This window comes from Chlamydotis macqueenii, chromosome 15 (assembly GCF_036417535.1).
Source record: "Chlamydotis macqueenii isolate bChlMac1 chromosome 15, bChlMac1.mat, whole genome shotgun sequence".
Lineage (NCBI taxonomy): Eukaryota > Metazoa > Chordata > Aves > Otidiformes > Otididae > Chlamydotis > Chlamydotis macqueenii.
The window spans coordinates 14501301-14520002 of record NC_141570.1 but is presented as its reverse complement, the minus strand read 5'-3'; the positions used below and the strand labels follow the sequence as shown (position 1 = coordinate 14520002).

General features: G+C 62.1%; 3 protein-coding genes across 6 annotated transcripts in view; 1 reads left to right on the top strand and 2 right to left on the bottom strand.

The window, feature by feature from the left end:
* AXIN1 (axin 1) overlaps positions 1–11210 on the top strand; it is a 68122-nt gene extending 56912 nt beyond the window's left edge. For all 3 annotated transcript variants that reach the window (XM_086759529.1, XM_086759530.1, XM_086759531.1), the window contains 5 exons: positions 793–1346; positions 2956–3132; positions 4319–4564; positions 8440–8607; positions 9403–11210. In XM_086759529.1, the coding sequence (XP_086615655.1) occupies positions 793–1346; positions 2956–3132; positions 4319–4564; positions 8440–8607; positions 9403–9529 (1272 nt within the window). In that variant the 3' untranslated portion in view covers positions 9530–11210. The remainder of the gene's footprint in view (positions 1–792; positions 1347–2955; positions 3133–4318; positions 4565–8439; positions 8608–9402) is intronic.
* A 618-nt stretch (positions 11211–11828) lies between these two features.
* On the bottom strand, positions 11829–15198 carry PDIA2 (protein disulfide isomerase family A member 2). Of its 2 annotated transcripts, none has more exons than XM_086759898.1 (11): positions 14922–15198; positions 14329–14535; positions 13912–14045; positions 13707–13844; positions 13505–13621; positions 13301–13426; positions 13028–13222; positions 12563–12683; positions 12237–12418; positions 12059–12145; positions 11829–11909 (listed from the first exon to the last, which is right to left on the bottom strand). In XM_086759898.1, exons 1-11 carry the CDS (start codon positions 15145–15147, stop codon positions 11829–11831), a joined length of 1614 nt encoding a protein of 537 aa, XP_086616024.1. In that variant the 5' UTR covers positions 15148–15198. The 2 variants fall into 2 exon arrangements, with proteins under 2 accessions (XP_086616024.1, XP_086616025.1); XM_086759899.1 differs by having other exon boundaries at positions 12062–12145.
* Positions 15199–15364: 166 nt separating this feature from the next.
* ARHGDIG (Rho GDP dissociation inhibitor gamma) lies at positions 15365–18555 on the bottom strand. The gene is made up of 6 exons (XM_086759781.1): positions 18388–18555; positions 17502–17690; positions 16565–16648; positions 16406–16482; positions 15981–16044; positions 15365–15894 (listed from the first exon to the last, which is right to left on the bottom strand). Exons 1-6 carry the CDS (start codon positions 18458–18460, stop codon positions 15695–15697), a joined length of 687 nt encoding a protein of 228 aa, XP_086615907.1. The 5' UTR covers positions 18461–18555; the 3' UTR covers positions 15365–15694.
* Positions 18556–18702: the final 147 nt, after the last annotated feature.

The window sequence follows — 18702 nt, the reverse complement described above, 5'->3', positions numbered from 1 at the left end:
TCAGATTCGCTAACAGCGTGTCCCAGACCGCTGTGGACTACAAGAACCAGCAGTTAGTTCCAGCCTGGTTCTTTATCTGCGTGAAGTGCCCGGGAGAAATGAACATTTGGTTTTCAAAACCATTCGTGTTGCTGTCGACCTTCAGTCGCTCCCGCCTGTCACAAGCCCACTCTTCGGCTGAGAAACCCCCCTTGTCTCGCCTGACTGCAGAGCCGTTTTGCCACATATCCCATAATTTTGGGCTTTGTCTGATGGGCTTTGAAGCGGTGCCTCGCTGAAGGCTCGTAGGAAGTTGCAGGTGCGGGGCAGTAAGTTGCGTTTCTGCTGCTGGTTGTTACGGAACAACCTTCAAGGGACTTGGGGAGCTTTTTTAGTAAGGTTCTGCCCGCTCGTACGGCTGAGTTGTTACGCTGATCAGAAAGCTGCATCTGTAAACGCCGGGTGTGATGTATGCGTTGCCTCGGTCTCCTTGGGTGATGCCTGGAGACCCTTGCTGTAGGGGTGGCTCAAAAAGAGGGTACAGAGACCTGAGCAGCTCTGCTCGGTGGCAGTGAGACTGCACGGGCTTGGATTGAGCGTTAGGAAATTTTCTGCTGGAGGGTGACGCGGTCTGGGACAGGTCTGCAGCGGGGCGGTGGATCTCCTCTTGAAGGTTTTCAAGATCTGGCTGGACGAAGCCAGGCCTGACCCCTTCAAGGGTTGGCAGCAGTCCCGCTGCGAGCGGGAGGTGGGACTAGGGACCCCTTCCACCACCTCACTGTCACTTTCTGATTGTCCTCTTGTTTCTTGTAGGAGGAAGAAGGGGAGGATGCAGATATCTCTTCTGGTCCCTCAGTCATTAGCCACAAGATGCCTTCCGCCCAAGCCTTTCATCACTTTGCTCCTCGTTACTCGGAGATGGGCTGTGCTGGGATGCAGATGAGAGACGCCCATGAAGAGAACCCAGAAAGCATCCTCGATGAACACGTACAGCGCGTGATGAAAACGCCGGGCTGCCAGTCTCCAGGACCTGGCCGCCACTCTCCTAAGCCACGTTCCCCAGAAAGCGGCCACTTAGGAAAGCTGTCAGGGACACTAGGAACAATTCCTCCAGGGCACGGCAAGCACGCAACAAAATCAGGAATGAAACTGGATGCAGCTAACTTATACCACCATAAACACATCTACCACCACATCCATCACCACAGCATGATGAAACCAAAAGAGCAGATCGAGGCCGAGGCCACGCAGCGAGTGCAGAACAGCTTTGCCTGGAATGTAGATTCACATAACTATGCAACAAAGTCACGAAACTACACTGAAAACCTGGGCATGGCACCTGTCCCCATGGACTCTTTAGGCTACAGGTGAGTCAAGACAACAGCCAACGGGAGTCCCAGAGCCGCGGCCTCTCTAGGAATCTCTTTCATAAATGGGCTGTAGCGTGCCAGTGACACAGGGTGGCTGAACCACATTTTCTTGTGAAAGCCTATGTTGGAACATGGTTTGAGGGCCTCCCACAGCTCTTCCCCTTGAACTGGATGTGCCCCCGATAACCCCTCTAAACCCCTTCTCACCTGGTGCTGACAGACACCCTCTAGCCAGGATTTTTAATGGCCTTGGTTATAAAGTAGATTTTCTGCTCCTTAAAGCAGCAGAGGTGGTTAGAAATTGCAGAAGCTGATCTGCTTCCCCGTTCGTCGGGAGTTGCTAAGTATGGGGCTGCGTCTCAAGGTGCTAGCTGCTCTCCAGGGAGGGAGAAGCACTTAAATCTGCCCTGTGTCTGTAGAGATAGGGTTGTTGCTTCAACAGAATGTGAAGATGGCTGTGCTGGGTCACCCCAAAGCCCCATCTAGACACAGGATTTCTCCTGACCACAGACTACAGCACGTATTTGAGGGGATTGTAAGAGGGTACACTCAGAGCTGTCGTTCCTCTGGCACCCCAGTTCCTGACAGCCCCCGAGTTAGGAGCTTCACAAGACAAGAGTTTGCATCTGATCAGTCTCGTTCAGCAGCCGGCAGTCTCTCTTGTCTGGCTCCCTGCTGAACCCAGCTGGGCTCTGACCCCCTAGCCCCACGCGGCTGTGTCTGCAGGGTGATTACAACCTGTGACAAAAAGGCTATATTTTATTTTGTTTGTTTGCACTGAACCTGCTACTGGAGAATTTAATTTGATACCCTGTAGTCCTCGTGTGGGGAGAAGCTGAGAATGAATTGTCAGTCCGCCCTGCCTTTGTAGATCTTCAGCCACCCCTCTCCAGGATTTTTCCTGTTTTTTGCCAGCACGGGTGAATTCTGTGTGGCCTCATGAGCCTGGGGCTGCTCAGCTGGGCACGTGGGCTTGGATGTGGGCAAGGAGCAGCGGGGTTTCTGTAGGAGCCTTTGCTGCAGCCGTAAGCGTAGCCAGAGTGTTGGCTACTGCCTGGCGTCCGTCTGGCTATGGTGTTCGAGGTGGCTGTGCTTCCCGGTGCGTGAGAGCCTGTGGAAGGCAGCCCATCCCACTGGGATGTGATCTTCTACCATGATGTGAAGCCTTAGTTCAAATCAGGATGAGAAGCGGATGCTCGGCATGGCAGATGAGAAGTTTGGGGCATCGGTGAAGCTGGGGGGTGATGGGAAGGTGGGAAGGGCTCAGGTTTCGAGCAGTGATCTGTGGTGGAGCAGCAGCTGACGAATTGCAGCGCCAGGATGAACCTCCTGCTCTGAGCAAAGTTGGAGCAAAGAGCCAGGGGTTTAACGCAACCCTTCGTGTGGCAGGAGATCTTCTTGCCACGTTGCAGTGGCTCCTTTGGCCAGAGGAGGAGCTCCCTTTCCCCGCAGGTGCTGTGCCTAGATCTGGCCAGTTCGCTCCTAGCCTCGACTGCCGCGTGGTTGGTTTGAGCTGTGGTAGAGCCGGGGGGCTGTGGAAGGCAGCCAGGGTCTGCGGTGGTTTGGCTTGGGCAAAGCACTAACATCTCAAGCTTTGTTCTTGCAGTGGGAAAGCAAGTCAGCTCTCAAAAAGAAATGTTAAGAAGACCGATTCAGGGAAAAGTGATGGTGCCAACTATGAGATGCCAGGATCTCCTGAAGACGTGGAGAGAAACCAGAAGATCCTTCAGTGGATCATAGAAGGAGAGAAGGAGATCAGCAGGCATAAGAAAACAAACCATGGGTAAGGGCTGGCAGAGCAAGGGGTCTTCACACGGTTGTATTGCGTCTCCCGCACGAGGCACGTGTGTCTGGGCTGTCCGGCAGTCTGCCTGGAGATCATGGGAAGGCAAGAATCCACCAGGCACAAGGGTTTAGACCTTTAGAGACTGAGGATTGCTCGAAGGCTGTAAGGGATGTTTTTTTCTGAAGGATGACTTGTGGCCGTGGCAGGGAGGTTGCAGCCCTAGGGGAATCTCACAAATGTCTGCTGTGGTTCTGAGGTGGAGAGCGTGGCACGCAGTAGGCGGTATTTTTCCTTTAAGCGTTTGCTGAATATAAATGCCTGGTGCTCCTGCAGGGTGCTGATAGGACCTGCTGTGCTGGAGCCATTGGTCCTGAGTTCGCAGTTCAGCACGGCTCAGGGTTGCCCAGCTTGCTGGGAGCATCCTCTGGGATGGCCTCACCTGCCCAGAGTGGAGCCAAGGACGTGGCCGTCTTGGGAATCTCTCTGAAGTCAAGCAGATCTCCTGTGGACACAGATTCTTAATCGCATTCTGGTCAGATTTTGGCAAAAAGCAATGTGGGGTGTTGACGAGAGGGGTCTGGGGTCTTGTCCCCAGTGACGCAGCTGTGCTGGTGCCTGAGTGGTGAAGCTGCTGGTGGTTTCTCCTCTTACTTGACGGAAGAGGCCAGGGCAGGTTGCACTGCAGGCAGCTGGAGCCGAGTGCCAGAGCTGTGGGCAGCGCCAGGCCGCCGTGAGGTCAGGCAGCAGTCTTCTGCCGCTGGAGCTTGGGGAAAGACGAGCACATCCCTGCAACATCCCCTTCCCTGGAGATGCTGGCCGTGCTCACGGAGAGGCCCCCAGCCTGGGAAGGTCAGCAGCACACAGGAGGGCGTCTTCTGAGGGAATGTAACGAATGATGGAGCTGCCTTTCACTGCTTTTATTTTTATATATTGTGCGCTTGACGAAGGCCCTTAAACAGATCTGTGGGTTTTCTGTCAGGGTTGGGTTGCTCACCCCGATGTCTCAGGACTTGCTGCCATGAAATGTTCTCTAGAGGTGGACAGTGCTCCCCTCTCCCTCAGCAGCCATGCTGTAAGGAGCTTCCCAGCGGTGCCCGTGTCCAGCTGCAGGTCCATCTAGGAGCGGCTGCGTGCCAGCGCAGAGTGGCTCGGCACCGTGTCAAACCTTTCTGTTTGTGTGTAGTTCTTCAGGTGCTAAGAAGCAGCTGTCTCATGACGTGGTCCGACCCCTCTCCATTGAGCGACCTGTTGCAGTGCATCCATGGGTCAGCGCCCAGCTCCGCAACGTCGTCCAGCCTTCTCACCCCTTCATCCAAGATCCTACCATGCCGCCCAATCCAGCCCCTAACCCTCTCACCCAGCTGGAAGAAGCTCGCAGAAGGTTGGAGGAAGAGGAAAAAAGGGCTGGAAAGCTCCCCCTTAAACAAAGGTACGGTGATAGGGTCTGCTTGTGCTTGGGAGGGAAGGAGGGGACTACTCTGAAGGTGGACAGCTGAGGAAGATGTCCACTGCCCTCTGCTCTGGTCTCCAGCTCCCAGCACCAACTGGGCAGAGACACATGCAGAGCTCAAAGAAATCTGCCCCAGTCCCTCCAACGTGGTGGTGCAAATGCCAAAACCTACCTGGTGGGCCTGGGCGTGTGGGTGGAGAGGCTGGAAATGCTGCTGGGAGGGTGGGAAAGGGGCTGCCCAGAGCGTGCGGAGGAGCTGGGCAGGGGGAGCGTGTCTAGAAGGGGCACGGTATGGGAGAGCTCTCTCCCCCGGTGCTCGCTGACTTCTGGCTCGTGCACACTCGCTTGACAATTTCAAAGGTTGGTGCAGCAGCAGAATTCAGCAGGATGCAGCAGAATTCCGTGCAGAGTAAGAATGCGTATCTGCTCTTGATCTACGTCTCCCACAGCCTTCTGGCAGGGGCTGCTCGTGGCATCTGGCGGGGAGGACTGCGCTGTGGTCCTGCGGCCGCAGCCCTGGCTCTGCCTGGCCCTGTCCAAGCCTCTGCATCCTTCTGTGACTCAGCTTAACGCCTCTGGCAGAGCTCATCCTCCTGCTCCTGGCTTATCTTTGGGGAAGATTATTTGCAAGGCAGGTGGAGCACGCGGATGAGAAGCGTTTTGGAAGTGCTAGATAATTACTGTTAACAGCTAAAAGCACTTTGTCCATTAAAAACCTTTCACAGCTTTATAGCTGTCTCCTGAAAACGCGAAACCTTGCGGTCTGACTCTTGGAAACACAAATGTAATTTAAAGAAGCAGCTCTTTTAATTGCCAAGCTCCAATCATTTCTGCTTGCAGTGACCATGTAGCAGACTTGTGCGTATTTATGTCAGCGCGTTGATTGAAAGGCAGGGAATTAGAGGGCTCTCCCCCGTCAGGTTAAGCCAAGTTGATTTGATCTACCTCGCAGCTGGTGTTTTTGAGTAGAGTCATTTCTAGTCGTACTAAATTCATGGCCCTTGCCCAGAAATGTCTAGATACAGGCTTTGGAAACGCCAACCTGTGCTGTATGCACATGCAGTTAATACTCTGATAATAATTTGGCACGTATTGGAAGTGTAGTTTTCGTAGAAACCCCACGGTCTTGTGGCAAATGCCATGCAGAGCAGTGGGAGGACAGGCTGAGCGGCCCCGGTGCTGGGCTGCTGTGTCTACGCTGCCTCCTCGTAAGGTCTGGCTCTTCTCTCGGTGATGCAGGGATCCCTCCAACCTGCTCCGTGTGTGGAAAACCAGGGAGCCGTGTTCGCTGGGGGGAACTGCTCCTGAAAAGCAAATGTGCCCATGTCCAGCAGCACGGAAGAATGTATGCAGCGGTCCCCAAGGAGCCAGGGATTTCTGGAGTTTGGAATCTCTCTGCTGGGTTTTGGCAGGGTTGGGTGCTCCAGCTGAAGCACGCCTGAGCCAGCAGCTTTTTAGAGAGCTCCTGTTCTGGTTAGCACAGGAGCCTGCCTGAAAATAGACCCCGTGGCTCTTGTGAGAGGGGCTGCCCAAGGCTGGCTGGGGAGCTGAGGAGAAGCAGAGAGGGGAACTCGTGTGAAAACATCATTTATTTCAGTCGGGAGCTTCGGAGGGCTCTGGGAAACTGGAGCCAGAGTCCAGGTTCCTCAGCAGCCTTGGGGAAGCCATGGGGCAGGGGGCGTGGAGGTGGGCCCGGAGGTGTCCTTGAGGCGCAGGCTGTTCCCTTGCTGGGTGACGTTTTGTGCTTGTGACAGATGCGGCAGAGGGAGGTGATCCCAGAGGGTGGTGGTACCTGGCTGTGTTTCTGGGTCAGGCTGCCACCCAGGAGATGAGTGCAGGTGGAGGCTCTGATGAGGCAGGGCCCAGAGAGGGCTGGTGGCCTGTCAGGGTAAGCCGCGGTCTCCAGAGATCACTGGGTGGTGACGAAAGCGGAGGCAAGTGCGTTACCTCATGCTCCTGAGAGGAGCTCTTGGAAAATTACCTTTTCGGTGATTCCTTATTCATCAGCCCCGCTTCAGCCCGCTGGAGATCGGCGGCTGAGGTTCGGGATGTGTGCGTATCGCGCTCCCGGCCAGCCAATCCCGCTGCACGGCCTCCTTCCGCCCCAGGAGCTCGGAGGCACCGCAGCCATCCGCGCCTGCTGTGATTTCTGGCAAAAGCAGGGGATCCAGAACCGTGGGGTTGTTTTTAACTCTCGCTCTGAGAAGCAGTGCAGAGTTTCTGCGTTTGGGCTTCGCTTCAGGCGTCGTTTTCAGGCACATCTCTGCTCTGGAAAGGGGTGAGCACTGGAGCCGGGCTGAGCACCTTCAGAAACAGCCTTTGAGGGATGAATTACGTGGCAGGAGGAGAAGGAAGGCTCCCTTCTTGCTTCCCCCGTGGCAGAGCTCAGGGAGGGGTCCTCGCTGTGTCCCCAGGTCCCCGGGTGCCAGGTCCCCAGGCACACAACAGCTCTCTCTTTGTCACAACTCGTTTCTAGCAGGATTAAGAGAAGCTTAGGGACTTTGAGGTTTTCCAAACCCTTTCAATTAACTTCTGACTCACAGGGTTCACAGAATTTGCCTGAATTTATGACCCATTTTTCCTTTAAATGCCTCATTTTTTTCTTTTCCAAGGATGACTCAATTCCTTAATGTTTTTCTAGCTAAAGGGCATCCTGTGCTTTGATATGGGGATGGGAGAGGCTCTGAGAGCTCCGCTGGCACCGGGAGTGGACCCTCGCCTCTCAGGCTGCTGCATCTCCTCCACAGGTCTCCCAGGCGGAGCAGGCACCAGGAGAGTTGGCCGGTTGAACTTTAGACCTCTCATGCCTTTAGAAAGAGGTGAAAAAATCGTGTCTGCTCTTGGTTTGCAGTGCTGGTGTTTTTGTGGGCATGCCATGAAAAAGGTGCTCTGCCCGCGAGCCAGTGTTTAAAGGTTAGGGTCAGAGTCACTTCCAAAACTGCGATTACCTCATGTGCTTGGCAAGTTCAGGTTTTTATAGCGACTTTCCAGGCGTGTAAATATAAAATCATCTTTTTTATCCAGCGTGCTTTTTAAATAATTTTTTTTTAGCTGCCAAATTTGTTTTATGTGACTTTGAAAGAGAAGGTTTCGACCGCGCATGCCAAGTTCCCAGTTTGTGTAGGCTGCTCCAGTGTTTGTGCAGCATTTGTGGCACCCCAGATGAAAGGCTCCACAGAAGGGCAAAGCACCCTGGATTTTATTATTGCTACTTTTGTCTGCCTCTGAAAATGGGGTTAGGGCTGGGCTGACGCTTCCAGCCTACTGACGGCACCGCGTAGCAGCACCCCAGTGTGTGGGCTGGGAGCGGAGACCAGACCAACATCCTGAGAGTCAGGAAAACACAGGAGATGTGAAGTCAGTGAGGTTTTGGGGGTGGCAGCTGCCTTGCCACCCTGCGCGGCCAGGACGGGCAGTGAAGCCTCCGGAGCATGTCCCGCTGGGAGCTCCATCCCCTCCGACCTCCGCCTACGCTGGGTGAGGTGCCCAGGGGAGCTGGGCTTGGGCTGCTCCGCCTTGCCCAGAGCTTCCCGGTGACTCCCGGAGCCCGCGGTGCTGCGGGAAGGGCCGTCCCCTCTCACAGCCTGGGACAAGTTTCTTCAATGCTGAGCTAGAGCCTGCGTCCTCCTTGTAGCTGCAGTCTGGCCCCATCCAGCCTTCGTTCACTCCTCTGCCGTTCTCAAACATGCAGCCGCATGCCAAGAGAGCTGGTGGTCGGAGTGAAGGATGCTCCTGAGGGATCTGGGTGTTAATTTGGCCTCTCTGTCCAGGCTCTGCAGATATGGACTGTGGGGCCTGCCCACGCTGGCTGGTGTGCTGATGCTCAGCGGGCCGCTTGTCTTTTTGACCAACAGGTTGAAGCCCCAGAAGAGACCGGGCAGCGGCGCGTCCCAGCCCTGCGAGAACATCGTGGTCGCTTACTACTTCTGCGGAGAGCCGATCCCTTACCGCACCCTTGTCAAAGGGCGCGTGGTGACACTGGGACAGTTCAAGGAGCTGCTGACCAAGAAAGGGAACTACAGGTAAGGGCTGCTCCCTGCGTGCGGTGTGGTGGCAGCAGGCTGTCAGTGACCCCTGGCAGGTGCGGCTGCTGGGACACAGCAGTGTTGCTTCCAACAAGGTGCAGGAATGTCGTGCAGGTAGGTTGGGGGGCTCCCGGAGCCTTCCAGGAGGCTCCCACAGGGCATGCTGTGATGGGGATGTGGCAGCACGGCCAAGGCGCCTTGGCTGTTGAAGAGACCGGTTACAGAGACAAGGAGATCAGGTGTTGTACCAGAAATGTCCTGCATCACCGTTTGCACCTTCAACAGAAGCTGATGAGGGTGAGGAGCAGCATCAGCTGGTGCTCACTGACGCTGTGGGCAACCCTCTGACTTCCAGAGCCATTTTGGCTCCTCCCAAACTTTCCTCCAGGAAGGACAGGGAAGTTGGGTCCTGCTGGCTTCCCAGAGCAGCCAGGCCTGGGGTGTGCAGCGCTGCAAGTTCCCCCTTCCAAGTAGGAGCTACCAGGGGAAAGCCTGCCTAGAAACGCTCCACCAACCCGGGTGCCTCCAGCCACTACTTCTGGGAGATCTCTGAATGGGCTTGGATTCAGGGCTGGAGCTCCTGAACGTGCCAGGATGGATCCTGACCGCTCTTTTTTGCTCACTGGGTGAGGGCAGGGCCAAAAGCGTGGCCCCAGTTGCCTCCACATCTGGAGAAGTGGCTCCCCACACACCATGAGCTCGGGGGCGTGGAAGGGCTGTACCGGCGTTTGGGGACCATGACCATTCACCTGGTTTTCTCCTCCCTGTCCCCCCGTTTCTGTTTGTGTTCAGGTATTACTTTAAGAAAGTGAGTGACGAGTTCGACTGTGGTGTGGTCTTCGAGGAGGTACGGGAGGATGACACCATCCTGCCCATCTTCGAAGAGAAGATCATCGGGAAGGTGGAAAAGATCGACTAAGCTCCAGGGCTGCCGAGGTGTGAGGACAGGACTGGGAAAGACCCCGGGACCGGAGGAGAAGGCCTGGGGGCGGTCGCTGGCGGCGCTGCTGCCACGGGCACCGGGTGAGCCTGGGGCAGAGGCGCGGACCTGGGCGAGCTCCGGGTTGCCGACGGACGTCGTTTCACCTCACGGACCTGCCAGTGGGAGCCCCGGCTCCCTCTCCATACCGAATATAAGTGTAATGTAGCATTGTACAGTGCGTTAGAAAGTGTAATATGACCTTGTTTACTAAAGCTGCATATTTTTGATATATTGTAATAAAAGGAAAATATTTCCAATGTCACAGTGCTCTTATGTAAATGTAAAGCATACAGGTACTGCAGAACCTGCCCAAAGTGTACAGCCATCGCCAGACTCCGTCTCCTCCTCGCTGTCACGGCACCCTGCCCCGGCCCCCCCCGGCCTGGACGGCTTCGGAGCGCTGCTCTCCTCCCGCCGGCGTGCGAGCGGCCCCTGCGCTCCGCAGGGGCTGTGGTCCCAGCTCCCCTCTGAAGATTACTGAGCCGTTCGGAACGAGTCGCTCTCACCTCCCTGGCAGTCTCAGCTGCTGGACGTGGTAGGATGGTTTTTGGTTTTTTTTCCTTTTGAGCTTTCTTGCGACCAAGTAAACCCCAAGGGACAAGAAGGGTCGGTGCGAGCTCTCGGGGCTGAGAGCTTCCCCCGCTGTGGGGACCGGCTGGCTGCTGGCATTCCACTGCCCGTGTGCCCCCTGCGCCTGGAGAAGGGTTTGCCCCCAGGAGGGTGCTGCTGGGCTGGCACCCGCGTGCCTGGCGCGGGCGTGCCTGGGGCTCCGGCGCCAAGCTCTGCCTTTGGTCAGGGGACTCATTTTGGGAGAAACTTAGCAGGGGAGCTGATGAGGCACTAAATCTGAGGACAAAACCCATCTTTTTATGAGTCCCGTGTCTTTTGGCAGCTTCTGTGCCTCGGGGGAGGCAGGCGCGAGGGCACTGAGAGCAGGGCTTGTTGATGCCAGTTAGGGGGCTCGTGTAGGGCCAGGTCACCCAGTGGGGCAGCGGGCACCCTGGGAAGCCTCCCGGGATTACTCGGCCGCAAGAAAGCTGGGGGCTGCGCTGGTGCTCCCCCCACCCTGCCCTCAGCCCTGTCTGTCCTGCCAGCTGCCTCGGCTCTGCGCCGGCTTCTTCGGAGGCCAGCCTCACCCCCCAGTAGAAACCAGGGCAACCCCCGAAACTGGGGGGCTTCCGCATCGGTGCTCGCCCTGCCTGGCGCTGCCCTCGGCCACGGTGGCGCGTTGGAGCTGCCAGGGACGCCGCGGCACCGCGTCGGGGCACGACTCAGCCTGTTGTATATGTCACCCAGTGCCTTTAACACGCGGTTCTGTGACTTGCCTATGCTCTGTGTGAAGTCCCGCAAAACCCGCAGTCGTTTTCAGCCCGGGGACAGCGTTGCAAGTGGTTTCCCTGCCTGGTTTTTTAAGTTCTGATGGTGGTGTGTCCGGTGAGGTTGTTAACATGCCTGGGATTTCCGTCTCCCCCTTTTTTTTGCAGGGGGGTCCCCTGTAAATATGTACAGTGGCCGCGCGGCCCTGGCGACGTCTCCTCTGCGTTCTCATGTGCTCACTTGTACGATGATCTTTTCAAAGGTACTTGGATAAAAATGAAATAAAACCCCACGTCCCATCGCCTGCTGGTTTCTTCCTTCCCCACGGAGCAGGAACTCGGGCCTCCGGTAGCCAGAAGATGGGCCAGGTCAGGCAAAGGGCCCTGCTCTGGCCCTTGGGCATGTGGCGGGGCCGGGACAGCCGTGGGCTCCCTCGCCCGGCCCGGGGGGACCGAGATTTTGCCCCTGGGGGCGTGGCCCAGGGTCTGGGAGCAGCAGGCCAGGGGAGAGGGAAAGGTGGCAGGGGATGGAGGGGGTGCTGGGGGGGTCCCAGGGGCTGCGAGCTCGGCTTAAGAGAAGCACGTGGAGCCCAGTGTTGGGCTGGGACATGATCGTGGGGCGGGAGGGCTGCCGGGGAGCTGCAAAGGGGACACCCCAGCTGGTCCCCCCAGCAGCCCAGCACGAGGGCCAGCGTGGAGAGCAGCGGGCTTGCCCCTGTGCTGTGTCCTCGGCAGCCTTGGCCACCACGTGTCATTGCAGGGCCACCAGGACGAGCGCCGCGGCGCACACAGGGCTCAGCACCCCCCCGGCTTCGGCTGGCAGCGGGGGCTCCCCAGGGCGGGCTGGGGAGCCGCAGACACAGAGTGGAGCCCGCGTGGTTTCCAGGTGGTTTATAGCACGGGCCCGAGCGGCGCGGGGCTCACAGCTCGTCCCGGGTTTCGGCCGTGGCGGGTGCACTCGGCTCCTCCCTGCCTGTGCTGTTCTCGGGGGTCTTGGGCACCTGGAGAAGGCAGCGGTGAGGCACGGACAGACACACCCCCCCACCTGTCCCCGTCCCACCGGATCTGTTCCCCCCGCCCAGCAAAGGCTGGGAGCCGCCCTTAGGTGGGTGGGGGTCCCCGACCCTGTGGTGGGGGGAGCCTCACTCACCGCAGGTGGCTCCTCGGGCAGCGTCCCCCCGTTTTCCAGGAACTTGGAGAAGGTCTCCACATCTCGCGCACTCTTGTACTCAACCATCTGGAGCCGTGCGATGGAAAGGGGGACGAGGAGTGACCCCATCTGCCGGGTGCTGGCAGAGCCGGGGTGGCCGCGCGGGTGCCCCACCTACCTTCCTGCCCGGCCCCGCGGGGAAGTAGTGCAGGGTGGGGAAGCCGTTGATGGTGATGTTCTCCAGCTCGTTGGCTGTGGCGTCCAACTCGGCGATGACGATGTCCTCGTGGTCCTTGTAGCGCTCACCCAGCTCCTCCCAGGCGGCCGCCATCGCCTGGCAGTGGGAGCACCACGGCGCATCTGCGGGACGGGCGCAGTGCCGGGGTACACGCCAGGGGACTGGGGCGCTGCTAGGCATCCCCCAGGCAAGAGGTCGGGGACGGGGCTGCGGGGCTGAGCCCGGTGCAGAGCTCGGGGAGGGTCGCGGGTGGCCCTGGCGCTTACAGAACTTGATGAAGACGTTCTTGGTCTCGTCGAATGCCACCTGCTCAAAGGTCTTCCCCACCAAGACTTTAACGGGCCGCGCGTCCCAGTCCTCGGGGGGCTCGGCGCTCAGCAGGTGGGGCTGTGGGGACAGCCGGGGGTGAGCGGGGCCACAGCCCCATGGGACACAATGCGAGATGGGGACAGGGACCCCCAGCCTGCAGCAGGGGTGCTCCTGTGCTGCCGTTTGGACCACCTCTTCCCCTCTGACACCATCCCAGCTCTGTGTGTCTCCACATCAGCAGCCTCCTGCCTCCTCTCCCGTAAGAACCTCACAAATCCTCAGGCTTGGCAGCACAAGCATCGGCGAGTAGGTGGCTGATGTTCACCGCACAACTGCCATCATTAGGCTTCAGAGTTAACAGCCCACCGCTCACCACGGGGAAGCATCCCCGATGCTGGCTGGCGTGGTGCTGCATCCCTCACCTTCACCTTGCCGTCCAGCACAGCCTGGATGAAGGTGCGTATGGCCGTGTCCGAGAAGGAGTCCTGGTCCATCCGGTACTTGCGGTTGTTCTCCATCTTGATCAAGCGCAGGGTGGGGGCATCGGCAGGCGTCAGGCCGAAGAAGGGCAGGACGTCGGCGCCGTACCCGGTCACGTCCACCACCACGAAGAGCACCTGGACGGGGGACAGGCAGCACTGATGCTGGGGTGCCCCGCGGCCCCCCCGTGTGTCCCTGCCCTGGGACCTCCTCACCTGGCCCCGGAAGGCACCGGCGGCAGCCCGGAAGCCATCCCGCAGCGCCAGCTGCGCCGATGATGACTTGTTGAGGAAGAGCAGCATGTGGTGGGGGATCTTGACGCCGAAGATCTGGTCAGAGGTCTGGGGAGCAGGAGGGGGGTGAGGGCCAGGGGCTGTGGCCCTCGCAGGGATGGAGACGGGGCTGCGGCCAGGCCGTACCTCGTTGGTGAACTCCATCACCAGCTCCAGGCTGTGGACGCGGAGCAGCCGGGTGAGCTCAGCCACGTCCAGCCCCCGCGCCGGGTCCACGGGGAAGTCTGTCCGGCCCTCGTCAGACTGTCAGGACAGGGGCCGGTGAGTGGTGAGGGGGGGATAACACAGACACAGGATGCCCTTGCCACCCCCTCCGCCATCCCTTCACCTTCTTGAAGAGGCAAACGGTGTCAGCCGACAGCCCGTACGCCTGGAAGAGCTCGGCCACCTCGGCCACACCGAATGGCACGTCCACCACCTCGCTGGCCACCTCGTAAAACGCCTGGGCAGCCTCGCTCCCCAGGTCCTGCGGGGCCACCCCGTGAGCCATCACAGCCACGGCCCGGCCCCGGCCCCCGCCCGCCCCAGCCCACCTTGAAGAAGCCGATGACCACCAAGTCCTGGGAGCTGACAAAGGCGGCGGCGGCGGCCGCGTCCTGCAGCAGCGTGGCGCTGGGGCCAGCCCGACGCCGCATCCAGCGCGCGATACCTTCAGCGTCCATGCGGCCTGGCACGCGGAGCGGTGCCCTCGCTGTCACCCTGGCCACCCCTCGCTGGGCTGCCACCCATCCCTGTGCCATCCGCCCGGGGCCACCCGCCCGCTTTCACCGCCTGCCCCGTCACCACCCTGGGTGGGCCACCCCACGCACCGTCACCACCCTGCCAACGCCACCAGGACATTGCCACCCCCCCCCGCCACCACCCGTCCATGCACCCCAGCCCACCCCCGCGCCCGTCACGGCCCCCCCGATGACGGGACCCATGGCCGCCGCATGGGGCCACGGCCCTACCGGTGTAGTCAAGCGGGTGGGTGCGGTTGCCGTCGCGGAAGAGCTTGAGCGTGGGGTAAGAGGTGACCCCGAACTCACTGGCCAGGGCCACCTGCGCCGTGGCGTCCACCTTGCCCAGCTGTGCCGGGCTGGACTCGTTCCGCAGCGTGGCGGCCGCCTGGGCATAGGCGGGGGCCAGCCGCTGGCAGTGCCCACACCACGGCGCGTCTGCGGGCAGAGGGGGGACGGCGTCGGCAGTGGGGACAGCTTTGGGGTGTCGCTGGTCCCTAGGACGGGCTTGGTGGGCAGCCAGGGCCCGTAGCTGAGGCATGAGCCTGGTGGGCTCGAGCGCACCCCCTGCCCGCGTCCCCTGTGCCACAGCCCATCTCCCACCCCCTTGCTGCGTGTCCCCCACCCCACGCCTCTGCCCACGTCCCTGTCCCACGTCACGTGCCGTGCGCTGGCCTCTCTGAGACGAAGACCCCTGCCCGTGCCCGTGCCCCTGCCCCATTCCCACCCCACCCCACGGCTCCCGTGTCCCTGCCTGTGCCCCATCCGTGTGCCTGCTGCCCCCCGTCCATCCCCACCCGTACCCCGCCCCAGGGGACACTCACAGAACTCCACCAGCAGCAGCCGGTGCTCACTCAGGGCGCGGGCAAAGTTGTGCTCGTGGAGCACCAGGACGCCATCCTCCTCCTCCAGCTCATCCGAGAGCACGTCCTCCTCTTCCTCCTCCTCCTCCACCACCTCCCCATCCTCCTCCTCGCCCCCCAACGCCGGGCCCAGCCAGGCCAGCGACAGCACCAGCACCCAAACCAGCCGGCCCCCACAGCCCCGCATGGTGCCCTCGCCGTCCCCAAATCCAGCACTCGGGGGGAGAGGACCCAGATAAGGGCCCCAGGGCGGGTGGTGCCAGTCCCCTGGGGCTCGTGGCCCTCCGCTACTGGCTGCCCGGCGCGGCCGATAAGGCGGCGGGCGCAGGTGGTTGTTTTCCAGCCGCCCGGCCGTCCCCGCAGCGGGACCCAGCCCTGCCCGATGGGGGGCATGGACACACCAGTAAGAGACCAGTCTGTAGGGTTTAATGGCGATGGAAGAGCACGGCCTGCGACCGGGTGGGCAGCCAGGCACAGCGCCGTCCTGGCAGGGTCACAGCCCCGGCAGCGGGGGCCAGGCAGGCGTCGGTATTTAAAAAAAAAACAGCAATTAAAAATAACTTTGGTTGCGAAGACCACGACCACGGGCACCGGCTTGCTAAGGACCCCCCCTCCCACCACCCTTCGCGCGACCAGGGCGAGCGTGGCGGCGCCAGCGCGGTGTCCCCTGGGACGGCGGGCACCACGCCCCCGAGCTGGAGCAGGGGAACCGGGGTGCGGGTTGGGTGGGGGGCTCAGTCCTCCCAGGCCTTCTTTATGCAGAGGTCCCACTCCCAGGAGAGATGCTCCGTCTTGTCATCGTCGGTGACGAGGGAGCGGACGCGGTAGGCGCCCCGCGCTAGCCAGCCCCGCGGTGCCTCCTCCGCCGGCGTCACCACCTCGTACTCCTCGGCCCGCGGCGCGTAGCTGCCCACCATGAAGACATCGCGGTCCACTGGGTGCCGAGGGGAGAGGGGAGACGGGTGAGCGGGGCCGGGGTGCCATGACCCCCCACCCCCCCAGCCTACGGCCCCCACTCACCGGGCCGGCCCCGGCGGTAGGTGAGGTGCAGGCACCGCAGCCCGCAGACGATCTCCCTGTTCACCTGCGGGCAGAGGGCAGGGGTCCCATGGGTGCTGCCCACCTTGGGGACCCCTGGCCTTGGGGAGGCACCCACCCCTTTTCACACACCGCCCCCAGCATCCAGCTTCTTGGGCAGGATTGGGAGCTGGGCCGGATCAGGAGGGGCAGGGACCCCCCAGGAGGGGTAAGGACCCCGGGTGGCAGCGACCCTGGGGCAGCAGGGAACCCACGGGTGGCAGGAGGGAGCCGGTGGGACAGGGACACGTGGGAAAAGGGACCCACGGGGAGCAGGGCCGTCACGGGGCTGGGACCCAGGGGTGTGGGGGTAGCGGGGCTGAGCCCAGCCCACCCAGCGGGCGCAGGGCACCATGCGCCCACCTCACCTTGAAGGACACCTTCACCCTGTAGTCCACCCCCTCCTTCAGCACGAAGGCCCGGCCCCGCAGCAGCTCCAGGTCTCCTGCGCGGGGAGACGGCCCGTGAGCCTGGCACCTCTTCCTCGTCCTCCTCCTCCTCCCCCCGTCGGTGCCCCCACCGCTCACCTGTCAAGTCCATGGTGATGGGCCCGGGCGCCTGCTCGCACATCAGGGTGAGCCTCGTCACCTGCACGTTGGGCACGCTGGCATCTAGGGACAAGCGGCAGGGCGCAGCCCTTACCCACCCGCGCCCAGCCCTCTGCCGCCGCCGGCATCTGCGGGGGGCTGCCCGTGCCCCCGAAACGGCACGAAGGGCCGTGGTGGGGGCATTAGGGGCTGGCAAGCGCTGGGTGCAGGTGGCCAGGGGCGTCTCAGGCCGGCCCCAGCGCCGGGGCCCAGCCACGGGCACCTCGTGGGGCACGACGCTCGGAGCCAGCCAAGGAGGGGGTGAGGGGGAGGAGGCAGGCGCTGGCCTAACTGCACCCCCACTTGCGCCCCACCAGCCTGCATGCACCCCACTGGTTTGCACCCACCTCACCAGCCGGCACAGCCCCAGCCCCAGCCCCAGCCCCCGAACCGCCGTGCACCCAGCAGCCAGCACGCCAGGGCGCTGGGCCCACGCAGCACCCCAGCCCGGCCCGGGCCCCACCGGGATGTGGTGGGTGTCGGGGGGCACGGACTGCCGTGCCACCCGGGGACCCCGCGGCTGCTCGCTCCGGCTCTGTCATCCCAGTGAATTTCCCGGTCCCTTGTAACCGTTCCTATGGAAACTGCGGCGGTGATCCCGTAACCAAGGCAACCGGGGTCCCCGGGCAGCCGTTGGCGTGTGGGCAGGGGGATGCCGGGGTCTCCTCGCAGGGTGGGGGGGGCACAGGCAGCACCCACGGGCGACGCCGGCCGGGATGCGCCCTCCGCGCTGGGGACGCCCCACAGCTGCTGGGGACGCCTGAGCCCCCCGCATCCACCGAGGCCGTGTCACCCAGCCGGGGGGCCGGGGGGCCGTGGGGCTGGGGTGCTGGGGGGGCGGGGGGGCTCAGCCCCAGCGGGCAGCCCCCAGCCTTACCCACGGCAGCAGGGATGGCACCCAGCAGCGCCTGCTTGTACTTCCGCAGGCTCTCGTCCCCCGGGTCCAGCTCCTGGATCTCCCGCAGGCTCTTCTTCTCCGGCACCTTGTACGCCAGGGCCACGTCGCCATCCTCCTCCTCCTCCTCCTCCAGCGACAGCGTCACCCCCGCCTTGTCAGCCATGATGTCTGCGGGGGACAGGCAGTGGCAGTCCCGCCGCCCCACGGGGGACACCCGTCACCCTGTGACACCAGGGCGGGGGGGGGGGGGGGGTGCGGTGGCCGGGCTGGGTGATGCCACGCGTGGCCGTGGGCAGCAATCCCCCCCGCGGGGCAGCTGAGCGGTGCCCCCCGCTCGGGGCCGTGGGGCCGGGGCCGGGCTGTGTGTCCCCAGGGCCCGGTGGCACAGCCGAGACCCGCGGCGTCGCCTTTCCGCACGGTCATGGCGCGGGATGCTCCCAGCAGAGCCGCGTGCGGTGCGCAGGGTGCGGGGGTGCCGGCAGCCCGCGGCTGCCCCCTCACCCGAGGGGTCACCACCCCACGGCCCCCTCCAGCCCTGCCGGGCGCATCTCCCACCCCAGACACAACTGCCAAAAAAAAAAAACCAAAAAAAAACCCCAAAAAACCAACAACTAAAATCTCATCACCTCCGGGGCAAACGGTGGGTGCCGGGCTGCGGGGGACACGCGTGGGGCGATGTCCCCGCAGCCCCTCACTCTGTCCCGTCCGCGCTCCCCCAGGGCCCTGGGAATCCCGTCCCGAGGGACACGCGTGGGGCACAGCCTGCCCCACGGCGCCCACCCCCTGCACCCCTCACATCCCCAGGTCGGTGGCGGTGCCCTGAGGGGGGGATGCCGGTACCGGTGCCCCCCCCCGCCCCGCTCACCTCGGAAGCACAGCGCCAGCCAGAGCAGCTCCAGCAGCTGCCCCCCCGCCTCGCACACGTCCAGGCCCAGCATGGCCGGGCCGGGCCCGCCGCCCCCCGGGGACCGGGCGGAGCGGCCGCTGACCGAGGCCCCGGGCGCGGCTTTACCGGTACCGGCGGCTCCGCCGGGGCCGCGCGCGCTCCTCCCGCAGACGCGGCGGCTCCGCTGCCCGCACCCCCCCCACCCGCCCCCCCGCTCCCCACCTCCAGCCCCGCCGCTTCATGGGCGGCGAGACTGCAGTGAGCTCATCCGCCCTCCCCCGCCCCGCACACAGC

What these genes read in the sequence shown, in the direction of transcription:
- PDIA2 (XM_086759898.1), bottom strand. Translation starts at nt 15,147, where the DNA reads ATGCGGGGCTGTGGGGGCCGGCTGGTTTGGGTGCTGGTGCTGTCGCTG. An exon ending in CCGCGGGGCCGGGCAGGAAG is followed by an intron (nt 12,146 to 12,236) that starts GTAGGTGGGGCA and finishes GCACGGCTCCAG; the next exon opens with ATGGTTGAGTACAAGAGTGC. An exon ending in TGCCCGAGGAGCCACCTGCG is followed by an intron (nt 11,910 to 12,058) that starts GTGAGTGAGGCT and finishes TGCCTTCTCCAG; the next exon opens with GTGCCCAAGACCCCCGAGAA.
- ARHGDIG (XM_086759781.1), bottom strand. Translation starts at nt 18,460, where the DNA reads ATGCTGGGCCTGGACGTGTGCGAGGCGGGGGGGCAGCTGCTGGAGCTG. An exon ending in TGCCATCCCTGCTGCCGTGG is followed by an intron (nt 16,649 to 17,501) that starts GTAAGGCTGGGG and finishes GCTTGTCCCTAG; the next exon opens with ATGCCAGCGTGCCCAACGTG. An exon ending in CATCACCATGGACTTGACAG is followed by an intron (nt 16,483 to 16,564) that starts GTGAGCGGTGGG and finishes CTCCCCGCGCAG; the next exon opens with GAGACCTGGAGCTGCTGCGG.